Consider the following 12,532-nt stretch of genomic DNA (forward strand, 5'->3'; position numbering starts at 1 on the left):
GAGGGGGTTCCTTCCTGGGGTCTCTGGGACAGTCACAAGCCTGGCTTCAGTAGGGTCTGACCCGGGGGTCGCCCGTTGCCTTGAAGGGCCCAGCTTGTGTTCATGCTTTGCTGTCAGTGCCTTGACATTCTTCATGGTCTTTGAACAAGGGCCCCACTGGGTCCTGCACTGGGTTCTGTAGCCAGTCCTGAAGGGAAGAAACCGTTCATTTCCACCATCTCCCCCAAAGCTTGCTCTAGTGGCAGAACATCTGTTCAAGGCGTCGGAAGAGGGGGCTCCTGCAGGAAGGAGGAGGCGTGTGTGTCATGAAACGCCCGAGCAGCAGGGTCGGCTCAGTGCCCGAGTCCCTCGTTGCTGCCTCCCAGCGAGTGCTCGGGGCTCCGTCTGGCACCTCCGCACCCACAGCTTCTAAAGCCTGTGGGACTCTGGCCCTCGAGGATGTGGGAGCTCGGGGGAGATGCCAACTTGGCTTTGTGGCTTCATCCAGCCTCCGCAAACATGCCTGAAGCTGTCCTGAAGCACGAAACACGTGCTTGTTCTTGGCTGGCAGCTTCCCCGGCCCGCTAGAGGAGCCCAGTGCGGGAGACTGCTGAGGGTTTTGGTCTGCAGCCCCAGTGGCATCAGCAAAGGTACAGCAGAAACCAACAAAGGGGAGCCATGTCCTGAAGGACAGTGATGCCTGCCGGGGCTGGAGAAGCCATGGAGAGCTCAGGAGGCAGACAGTCCCAGTGGTGTGCTGGTAACAGCTTAACAACCAGCTCTCTGGGGCAGAGGGGAGGAAGCTGGCTCTGCAGCATTGGCCAATTTCCCTAATGTAAATATTTTCTCCGTGGCTGATTTCAATCCAGTCCGCCAATGAGGCATCACTGAATGCGGACCTGGGCAGGGTTCTGCGTGACCAGCTCTCAGGGTCAGTGCACCCCTGCACAGCCTGGCTGGACCGTAGCTCTGCCACTGCCCAGCTGTGCCACCATCCCTGGCCTCCCTGAGTGCATGAGGGGTAATATGAGTTCCCTTGTGGAAACGCATAGGGAGTTTGGGAGGAGATGAAACAGCTTCCTGACACACGGCAACTGTTCAGGAAGATGTGGTTGTTGCTGTCATGGTTATTTTTTTCCCATAATAACAATGAGGTGGGCACATCTGCTCAGCAGTGGGGGGCATGTTGAGCCCTGAAGGGGAAGACCAAGTAGAAAATACAGTGAAGAATAGAAGACTCTGCACACCTCACCCAGGCATTTGTAAATCTGGGGAAGGAAATAGGGAGTGATGGGGTGTGTGTGTGTGTGTGTATTTTTTAAAAAAACAGCTTTATCAAGATCTAATTCACATACTATATAATTTATTCATTTAAAGGGTACAACTCAATGTTTTTTAGTGAGTTCACAGAGTTGTGCAACCATCACCACGATCTAGTTTTAGAACGTTTTAATCTCCCAGCAAAAAAAGATACCCCATACCCCACCCTATCCCTAACCCAGGACAACCCTACTCTACTTTCTGTCTCTGTAGATATATCTAGTTTGTATATTTCACACAAGTAGAATCATAAAATATGTGTCCTTTTGTGATCAACTTCTTCCGCTTAGTGTGATAGTCTCAAGGCACATCCATGTTGTAGTGTGTGTCAGCATTTCATTCCTCTTTTTTTTTGAGATGGAGTCTTGCTCTGTTGCCCAGGCTGGAGTGCAGTGGTGCGCTCTCGGCTCACTGCAACCTCCACCTCCCAGGTTCAAGCAATTCTCCTGCCTCAGCCTCCCAAGTAGCTGGGATTACAGGCACCTGCCACCATGCCCAACTAATTTTTGTATTTTTAGGAGAGATGGGGTTTTGCCGTTTTGGCCAGGCTGGTCTCGAACTCCTGACCTCAGGTGATCCACCTGCCTTGGCCTCCCAAAGTGCTGGGATTACAGGCATGAGCCACCAGGCCCGGCCACTTCATTCCTTTTTATCCCAATCATATTCCATTGTATGGACCCATCATATTTTACTTATCCATTGATCCGTTGGTGGACGTCGGAGTTGTTTTCACTTTTGAATTCCTATGAGCAGTGCTGCTGTGAGCATCCATGTACCAGGTGTTGTGTGCATGTATGTTATCATTTCTCATGGGTGTGTAACTAGGCCTGGGTCAAGTGGTATCCCTGTTTAACATTTTGAGGGAACGCCAACTGTTCTCCAAAGTGACTGTACCACATTACATTCCCCACCACAGTGCAAGAGGGTTCCAGTGTCTCCACATCCTCGCCAACACTCATTATTATCTGACTTTTTGATTCTAGCCATCCTGGTGGGTGTGAAATGGCATTTCATTATGGTTTTGATTTGCATTTCTGGAACAACTGATGATGTTCAGCACATTTTCATGGGCCTGTTGTCCACTTGCATACATTCTGTGGAGAAATGTCTGTTCAGATCCTTTGTCCCTTTTAAAATTGGGTTATTTGTCTTGCTCCTCCTCCTCCTCCTCCTTCTTCCTCTTTTTCCTCTCCTCCTCTTCCTCCTCCTCCTTCTCCTCCTTCTCCTCCTCCTCCTTCTCCTCCTCCTCCTCCTCCTTCCTCCTCCTNGAGTATCCAGTGGCCCCTTTGATTCAGAAAATGGGTATATAGCCTGCTATCTTAGTTTGAAGAGAGCAGGGTTCTTATTGTTGTTAAAAAACATGCTGTATTTAAATGCAAATGTCCTGTGCTTTTTCACAGACTAGACATAATATCTTTTGAAAGCAGAGAAAGAAAATCTATCAAGCTATTGATTAAATGTGCAGGCTCAAGCCCTCCCTGGGGATGGGAGGTCCACTGCAGAATGCTAGATGGGGATTTTAGCTTGCAGCACATGCCTCAGCTCCTCTTGCCTCAGTTTCCTTGCTTTGTAAAGGGAGAGATGCACAGTTCTATGGGGACTTGAATAGACAATCCTGCTTATGTGTCATTAACTGAATCAATTTAAGCCTCCTTCTGGAAATGAGAAACTGTGAGTACTGACTCAAATTTAGTGTGAGAACAATTTCTCCTTAAATTTTCCAGAACCTATGACTGAGGGCTAGAAAGGAGCACACCTTCTGCTACACTGAAACATCCTATCTTCTTCTTCACCAGTCCTCCCCCTCCCCCTCCTCCTCCTCCTCCTCCTTCTTCTTCTTCTTCTTCTTCTTCTTTTTTTTTCTTCTTCTTCTTTTTTTCTTCTTCTTCTTCTTTTCTTCTTCTTCTTCTTCTTTTTCACTCTTGTTGCCCAGGCTGGAGTGCAATGACGTGATCTCGGCTCACTGCAACCTCCGCCTCCCAGGTTCAGGCAATGCTGCTGCCTCAGCCTCCTGAGTAGCTGGGATCACAGGAGTGCGCCACCATGCCCAGCTAATTTTGTATTTTTAGTAGAGATGGGGTTTCTCCATGTTGGCCAGGCTGGTCTTGAACTCCTGACCTCAGGTGATCTGCCTGCCTCGGCCTCCCAAAGTGCTGGGATTACAGGTGTGAGCCACCACACCCGACTGTCTTTTTATTATTGAGTTGCAAATGTTTTTATGCAGTTTAGATACAAGTCCCTTATCAGATCTGTAATGTGCACACACTCTCCGCATCCTGTGGTTGTCCTGTCTCTTCCTTGGTGGCATTGGTTCCAGCTTTTAAAATGTTGATGCTGTCCAGTTCATCTCTATATTTTTCTTTTGTCGCTTGTGGTTTTGGTATCATGTCTAAGAACATAACCAAAGGTAAAAAACATTTATGTTTTCTTCTAAGACTTTTATAGTCTTCACTTTTACACTTGCGTCTAGGGTCCATGAAAATTAATTTTTGTGCATGGCGTGAGGTCGGGTCCAGCCACATTCTTTTGCATGTGGCTACCCAGTTGGCCCAGCACTAGTTGTTGAAAAGATTGCTCTCCCCTTGGAATTGTCTTGGCATCCCTAGTTGGCACCCTTAGTTGAAAATCAATTGACTGTAAAGATGAGGGCTTATTGCTGGACTCTCAGTCCTATTTCACTGATCTGTAGGTCTATTCTTATTTAGTACCTCACTGTCTTGATTACATAGCTTTGTATTTTAATAGCAAGTTTGGAATCAAGAAGTGTGAATTCTGCAACTTTATTTTTCCTTTTCAATATTGTTTTGAGTGTTCTTGGTCCCTTTGAATCTCCATATGAATTTTAGGATTGGCTAGTCAATTTCTGCAAAGAAACCAGCTGAGAATTTTGATAGGAACTGTGTTAGGTCTGTAGATCCGTTTGGGGTTTATTATCATTTCAACAATAGTAAGTATTTTGTTTCATGAACATAGGATGTCTTTCCACTTATTTAGGTCTTCTTTCATTTATTTAAAAAAATTTAGGTTTTAGAATATAAGTTTTGGACTTTTAAATTAAATTTATTCCTAAGCATTTTATTATCTTGATGATATTATACATAGAATTTTTTAAAACTTCCTTTTGAGATTGTTCATTGCTAATACAGAAATACAATAGTTTTTTTGTATGTTTTTATATATTGACCTTCTGTCCTGCAACCTTGTTGAACTATTTTATTAGTTCTAGCAGTTTTTTTTTTTTTTTTTTTTTTTTTTTAGTGGATTCCTTAGGATTTCCTATATACAAGATACTGTAATTGGCAAATACGGATGTTTTAATTTCTTCTTTTCTGATTAGGATGCCTCTTATTTTTCTTTTCCTGCCTAATTGCCCTGGCTAGAGCTTCCAGTACAATGTTGAATAGAGTGGCAAGAATGGACCCCCATCTTGTTGCTGATCTTCCATCATGAAGTATCATGTTTGCTATGTGATTTTTGTAGGTGTCTTTCATCAGGTGAGGGAAGCTCCCTTATATTCCTAGTTTGTTGTGCGTTTTTATCACGAACAGGTGAATTTTGTCAAATACTTTTCTGTATCTATTGGAGGATCAGATGGTTTCGTCCTTTGTTCTCTTAATACATTGCATTACATCAATTGATTTTTGAATGTGAAACCAACCTCACATTCCTGGGACCAATCCCATTGATCATGGTGTGTAATCTCTTCCTATGTTGTTGGATTTGATTTGCTAGTATTTTGTTGAGGATTTTGTGTGTGTGTGTCTATATTTGTAAGAAATATTGGTCTGTAGTTTTCTTATAGTATCTTTTTCTGCTTTTGGCATCAGGGTAATGCTGGCCTCCTAGAGTGAATTGGCAAGTATTTCCTATTCATATTTTTTGGAAGAGTTTGGGAAAATGGGTATTAGTTCTTTGACTGTTTGGTAAAATTCATCAGGGAAGCCATCTGGACCTGGGATTGTGGACAATTTTTCAATGACAAATTCCATCTCTTTTTTGTTTTAGTTCTATTAAGATCTGTGATGTCTTCATTCTGTTTCAATAATTTGTGTGTTTCTAGGAATTTGTCCATTTTGTGTCTAGTCTGTTGGCATACGGTTGTTCATAGAGTTCCCTCAGAATCCCTTTTATTTCTCTAGGGTAGGTATGATATCCTCTCTTTCATTCCTGATTTTAGCACTTTGAGTCCTCTCATTTTCTCTGTCACTCTAGCTAGAAGTTTGTCAATTTTGTTGATCTTTTCAAAACATCCACTTTTTGTTTTGCTGGGTTTTTTCTATTTTTCTATTCTTACTTATTTCTGTTCTAACATTTCATTCCTTCTGCTTGCTTTCGGGTTAATTATGCTCTTTTTCTGGTGCCTCAAAGTGGAAGATCAGGCTATTGATTTGAGGTCTTCTTTTGTAATACAAGCACATACAAGCAGACCTTCCTCCGTGAGCATTGCTTTAACTGCATCTCATAAGTGGTTTTGTGTTGTGCATTCATTTTCATTTAATTCAGTAACTTCTAACTCCCTTTGTGAATCTTTGATCCATTGGTTCTTTACCAGTGTGTTGTGTAATTTCCACTTATATGTGAATTTTCCAATTTTTCTTCAGCTACTGATTTCTAATTTAATTACATCATGGTCAGAGGACATCCTTTATATGATTTCAACCTTTTTGAATTAATTGAGCCTTGTTTTGTGGCTTAGCATATAATCTATCCTGGGGAGCATGTCCTGTGCTTGAGAAGCATGTGTCACAGTGTGCACCTGAGCTGAGAAGGCTTGATTGGGCTGGAAGAGAGGGAGGGGAGGTTCAGTATAGGTGTACTGGAAAGAGCCCCCGTTCTCCACGTTCTTGAGGAAGAAGCACACCCCAAAGGCCCCCGCGACATTCGCACCTCCCTGGAACTTTTCAGATCAAGAAGGAGTGTCTGGCCTGCAGAGGGGCTGCCGCTGTGTTTGACATGTCCTACTTCGGGAAGTTCTACCTGGTGGGACTGGATGCAAGGAAGGCTGCCGACTGGCTGTTCTCCGCAGATGTCAGCCGACCCCCAGGTATGGAGTCTGGGGTTGGGGGGCATGTTCCTGTCACTCCATGGGCACAGCCTCAGGCACTGAGACGAACTGGCAAGCCCCCCTGTCCCCTTGGTCACCCTGAGCACACTGCTCCTTGCCCTCACCTGGCCTTGGGCCCCCTTGTCCGGCCCCTTTTGCCCCATCCCAGACCCCAGGCTCTCATTACTTTCCTCCACCTCTCCCTCCCACCCTCCTTCTCCTCCCCACCTCCGGCTTCCTCTCTACTCTGTTCCAGACAGGATGTGTGGCAGTTGGCCCTCAGCCACCTCTCTCCTGGGACTGGGGGGCCCAGTCCCCGCCATGCTCTCACAGGTGGGATTGCCAGAATTAAATAGAAACACAGGATGCTCAGCTACATTGGAATTTTGGATACATAATGACTCATTTTTAATGTAGGTATGTCCCAAGCCATATTTGGGACATACTTGGGATCTTCATCTGCCTTTTCGTCACCCACCCACCCAAAAGCTCACGCATCCCTGTCTTCATGAGTGTCCTGGGCTGCCAGAACAGAGGATCACAAACCTGGTGGCTTAAAACAACTGCAATTTATTGTCACGGTTCTGGAAACTGGAGGTCAAAATGAGGGTGTCTGTACCTGACCCTCCGCAGAGGACCCTTCCTTGCTCTTCCAGCTGCTGGTGGTGGCAGGGAATCTTGGCCTTCCTTGGTGTGCAGCTGCATCACTGCAGTCTCTGCCTGTGTCACAAGGCCTTCTCCAGGTGTTCTCTTTTTTTTTTTGGTGTGTGTGTGTGTGTGTGTGTGTGTGTGTGTGTGTGTGTTTCCGAGATGGAGTCTCGCTCTGTCGCTCAGACTGGAGTGCAATGGCGTGATCTCAGCTCATTGCAACCTCCACCTCCTGGGTCCAAGTGATTTTCATGCCTCAGCCTCCTGAGTAGCTGGGATTACAGGCACCCACCACCACGCCCAGCTAATTTTTGTATTTTTAGTAGAGACAGGGTTTCGCCATGTTGGCCAGGCTGGTCTGAAACTCCTGACCTCAGGTGATCCTCCCGCTTCGGCCTCCCAAAGTGCTGGGATTACAGGTGTGAGTCACCGCACCCGGCCGTGTTCTCCTCTTACAAAGACAGCAGTCAGATTATATGAGGGCCCACACTAATGACCTCACTTTAACCTGATCACATATCCAAAGACCCCATTTCCAAATAAGATCACATTCCCAGTCCTGGGGTGAGGACTTTCACGTATCTTTTAGGGGAGACACAATTCAACCCCTAACATCATCTCTCCAGCCAGCCAACCAACAAACTCACTCCCCAGACTCCTAGGCACCTGCTGCTCACCTCCCATTAATCCAGCCACCCACTCAGTCTTTCATCCACCCATCCACCAGCCCACACATCCCTGTTTCGCCATACATCTGTTCCCCCTTCTACTCACCCACTCCCTTCCTCCCATCCATCTGCCCACCTTCCCATCTGTCCATCCATCCTCCATCCACAAAGTAATTTATGCCACAGACATTTATGGAGTCTTCTCCGGTACCAGGCACGGTGCTAGGAGCCCCAGAATGAATGGGGGACATGAATCCTGTCCCTAGAAACTTCTCAGCATGGTGGTGGATGGGTGGGAGGGGCCAGTGCCAAGGCATTTTAAGAAGAAAGAAGTTTCCTTCCCACAAGGATGATGGTGATGAGATGACCTGCCCAAGGCCAGTCGTCTCTGAGTCATTCAGCTGAAAATGGCATCCTGGGGCTGAGGGGCTCTCCAGGTCACCTCCAGGTAGGGCATCCTGTCTGGGAGTTATCCAGCCTCTGCGACAAGGAGCTGCCCCTGTGAGCGGCCCTGGGGAAACTGAGGCAGCACAGACCTGGCTGGGGCCTCAGCACAGACCCGGCTTCCTTCTCCCTCTCACAGGCTCCACCGTGTACACTTGCATGCTCAACCGCCGTGGGGGCACCGAGAGTGACCTGACTGTCAGCCGCCTGGCACCCAGCCACCAGGCCTCCCCGCTGGCCCCCGCCTTTGAAGGTATGGGATGCCTCTGTGTGCAGGGCGCTGTGACTGCGGCCTGCTCTGTGGACTGATGGTTGTGGACAGGGCGGGATGGACGGGATGAGCTGCTGACGGCAACTCTGTCGTTAGCTGTTGTGCCCGCTGTGGTCAGGGCTGAGAGATTAGAGGTCTCGTTTCAGGCTAACTGCAGGCTTTGTTCAGGCGGCACTCCTGGAGCTCCCAGTACTCAGGATTTTTTTTTTAAATCCTGTTTCTTCCCACCAGAGATAGAAACTCCACTTGGGCCATAACCTGCTGTGCTTAGTTCATTGCTAGGTTCTCCCTGCCTCAAACCGAGCCTGACCCACAGTCGGTGCTCAAGGAATGCTACTGAAGGAGCGGGTTATGAGCTGATCATGAATGAACCCCTTTCTCCCCTTGCCTGTCTCCCCCAGTGCCCACTCTCCCCCGTGACTGCATCTCTGAACCTGTCCACACTGCTGCGTTTCGGAGTGGCTGCAGCGTGGGCGTGCTCAGCTCGATTGCCCGGAACAGAGTGTGCCAATGCTGGGCCATGCCTCCCACTCCGAGCAGTCGGCTCCTTTCTGCCACTGACATCCTTGCTGGGTTGACTTCTCAGGCCTGTGTGACCCCCTAGTCTGGGGCTTGGATAGGCCCTTAGAAGACGTCTGGCTCGGGGCCCACGCCACTGCCTGATTGCCCTCTGCAGTCCCTCCGTGTCTGCTTGCATGCCCTCCGTGACGGGTAGCTCAGTACCCTCATGCCTTGTTTGCTCATCCCTGACTGTTACCCAGAGCCAGGACCTGCCTCCCGTCCCTTCGGCTCCCTGATCCTGCCCTGGGTTCACACAGGAGCCATCTGATCTCTCGTCCTGTAACCCATCCCCATGAGGGATGAAGAAGCAGAGAGGGAAACATTCTCTTTCTCCAAGAAGGGGCATTGTCGCCTCTGGGACGGAATTTGCACAGGGGAAGGTGCTGACCGTGCAGCTCTCTGTGCTGTCCCTGGGGCAGGGGCGCAGTCAGTGGGGAGGGCTCAGCCCATTCAGAAAAGCTGGCATCTCCTGGTTCTTGACCTGACTCCGTGCTGCTGGCAAATGTAGTTGTTTCTTCACTGGGACTCGGTCAGTGTCGAGCCCCAGCTTGGGCACTGGGGGAGAGAGGCAAGGGGAGAAAGGGGTTCATTCATGATCAGCTTATAACCCGCTCCTTCAGCAGCATTCCTTGAGCACCGACTGTGGGTCAGGCTCAGTTTGAGGCAGGGAGAACCCAGCAATGAACCAAGCACAGCAGGTTATGGCCCATGTGGAGTTTCTATCTCTGGTGGGAGGAAACAGGATTTTAAAAAAATAAAATAAGTGGAAGGTGTAAGATGTAAGATGGGTCAAGAGGAAAAATGAAGACCAGAGCGGGTGGGATATTGGGGGCCAGGGTGGCAAGACCGCGTTCCTCACTGCCCAGGGGGTCTTTGAGGCTGGGGGCTGGCGGGGACTCCTGGGCCTCCGGGGTTCTGCCAAAAGCAGGGAGTAGTGAGGTGAGCACTGCAGTCTCGAGGCTGGTGGCAGAGATGAGGCTGCGTGTGTGAGCGAGGGGTCCTGTGGGGTGCACAGAGCTTGCCCACCCCTTCCGTCTTGCCGTCGGTGACATGGAGGCTGAGAGAGCCATGTGCTGAGCCAGGGCGCCTGTGCTTCATGGATCCATGAGCTCATTCCTTCCCTCATTCCCTCAACGGTCCTTGCGGAGCCTGTACTGTGCAGCAGCGCCAGGGCAGCCAGAGCTGGGAGGAGTTGAAGGAGGCCGGTGCGGCTTCAGGGACCCCATAGTGGGCTGTATGTGCAGCCGGGGACAGGAAGGGCTCCGTGACACCTGGAGGGGGACATGCAAGGGGATGGGAAAGAGCGAGATGTTAGGGAAGGTCGTGTGAAGCCGCTGAGCTGGGATGAGCAAGGCTTCCTGGAGGAGATGGCCAGCCTGAGCCTGGAAGGATGGGTAGGAGCTGCTGGCTACAAGGGTGTGTTGGTGAGAACCAGTGTGACCTGCCCATCGCTGGTCCTCTCTGGGTCATTCAGCCAAAATGGCATCTCTGAGCTGAGAGGAGTGATGCCCGTAAGGAGCTGGGCATCAGCCCCCAGGAGAGGGGTGGCCCAGGCACAGCCCGTAACCGCAGACTTAGTGAGTCTAGCTAGGGAGACAGTAGAGGGGCCAAAATGAGGACACAGGTCACCAAAATCTTGGCCAGGCCCTGCCACTACCTGGCTCAGTGAACTGCCTCCCTGAGCCTCAGTTTCCCTCATCTGTGAAATGAAGTCAGGAAGACGCGCCTACCGGAACTGCGATAGAGAATTGTGTCAGAGCCTGGGGGGGCTGGGGACCAGCCTCCCTGAGCCTCCTTTTCTCTGGCTGGGGAATTGAGGACCTTGTTCGTCCCCCCTCATAAGGGGAAGCTGTAAGGAAAGTGCTTTGAAAGCTGAGCCATCTCCCAGTGGTGCACAATTAGCTTTCCAGAGGATTCTGGTGGATTCCTAGAGCTGAGGGCTGGGGATCGGTGGTGCTGGTTGCTGGGAAGGTTTGCACTTGGTGGGTGTGGAGTTAGCACAGTGAGTCACATCCCCCAGGGCTCTGCGGGGCCTGGGGACACCACTCAACAGGAGAAAACCACCGTGTGGGCTTTGCTTTACTTTCAGGCTTCAAGACCACACTGTTTGAGTTATGAATGTGCATGGGCATTAAATATGCATGTATTGAATACGCGTGCTACCTACCCATACTACATCAGATCACCACGAAGCCGAGAGAATGTGATGATTTACATGTGATCAAGGTGGTGTACAAAGCAGCTGTCAATCTTAAAAATAATTTTAGATGATCTTTATTGATCTTTTTGTAAGATTACAAAAGGATACATGCTCCTGGGAACCATTCCAACGATACTGAAAAGCGCAAAATCAGGTGCACAGCCCACAGCTCCCCCAACACCCAGTGCCAATGGCGCAAGTCCCCCGGCCACCCTGCTTTCTCACTGTTCTCTGCCATGTCACTTTGCAGGCCAGGCCTGGACCTGGGCTGACTGACCGCTGGCCTCAGGACTGACATTTTGTTTTCAGGGAAGTTGATCAGGAATGGTCAGGGCCATGGGAGGCCAGGCCCATCAACTGCCATCTCCCTGGGCACCAATTGGCCTCATGCCCTCCTGGGAGAGGCTTGGGATAGCTGCAGACTGGTGGGGCCACCCAGGAGCCAGGGACCTGAGAGTGGCTGTGTGTGTGTGTGTGTGTGTGTGTTTGTGTGTGTGTGTGTGTGCTGAGAGAGGTGAGGTGGGGCGTCTGTCTGGCGTAGGGCTGAGGATGCTGTCCAGAAACGGCCCCAGCCTAGGGGTCGGGGAACCCCTTGAGGACTGGCTTGTCTTTGCCTTCATTCCCTGTTGTGCTCATGGTGTCAAGAGGAGGAAGGGAGGGAGCAGCCTGGCTGGGGCCTGCACCGGGCCCTGAGAGGTCGCTCATCCAAGGGGTGCTCCCAATAGCTCTGTGGGGCCAGATGTTGTGGGTCTACCCCTTTTACAGATGAGAAAATGGGGGCTCAGAGAGGTGAGAAGTAAGGCCGGTGAGCCACATCTGGGCCTGGCTGGCCTAGGCCTGTGTGTTCCCAAGACACCGTCCTCCCAGGGTGGGGGCATCCCTTTGAGGTGTGTGCGGAGGGCTGGGTGGTAGGGGTTGAGAAGCAGGTCCTTCTCCTAACCCCTGTGGCTCAGAGGATACTCTATGCAGGGCCTGGCCCTGGGGGAACAAGGGAGGGACAGATACGGTCCCTGGGCACTGTGAAGGCACAGGCCCCTGAGACTGCATCTGTTTTCTCAGCCGGGAGACCCCTGGGCCACCCTCTCTGTCCCCACCTCCCAGGCCCTGAAATCCTGCCCTAAGTCTAGGTACCTCTCTTCCAGGGGACGGTTACTACCTGGCCGTGGGCGGGGCCGTGGCCCAGCACAACTGGTCCCACATCACCACCGTGCTGCAGGACCAGAAGTTCCGGTGCCGGCTCATCGACAACTCCGAGGATCTGGGCATGGTCAGCATCCAGGGCCCAGCCAGGTGAGACAGGACCGGGAGCCCGCCCCTGGGCACACCTGCTCCCTGGACCCAGGTCCTCCAACAGGCCCTTGGGCAGAACCGCTTCTCCAGAATGGGCCATTCTGAAT

At 50.3% G+C, this 12,532-nt stretch overlaps 1 protein-coding gene across 3 annotated transcripts in view; it reads left to right on the forward strand.

Annotated features, from left to right (window-relative positions):
* SARDH (sarcosine dehydrogenase) overlaps positions 1 to 12,532 on the forward strand; it is an 80,301-nt gene that overhangs the window by 37,240 nt on the left and 30,529 nt on the right. For all 3 annotated transcript variants that reach the window (XM_017848975.1, XM_017848962.1, XM_017848969.1), the window contains 3 exons: positions 6,205 to 6,343; positions 8,243 to 8,356; positions 12,278 to 12,425. In XM_017848975.1, coding sequence (XP_017704464.1) covers positions 6,205 to 6,343; positions 8,243 to 8,356; positions 12,278 to 12,425 — 401 coding nt within the window. The remainder of the gene's footprint in view (positions 1 to 6,204; positions 6,344 to 8,242; positions 8,357 to 12,277; positions 12,426 to 12,532) is intronic.

This window comes from Rhinopithecus bieti, unplaced genomic scaffold (genome assembly GCF_001698545.2).
Source record: "Rhinopithecus bieti isolate Rb0 unplaced genomic scaffold, ASM169854v2 scaffold_2205, whole genome shotgun sequence".
In the NCBI taxonomy this organism is placed as follows: Eukaryota; Metazoa; Chordata; class Mammalia; order Primates; family Cercopithecidae; genus Rhinopithecus; species Rhinopithecus bieti.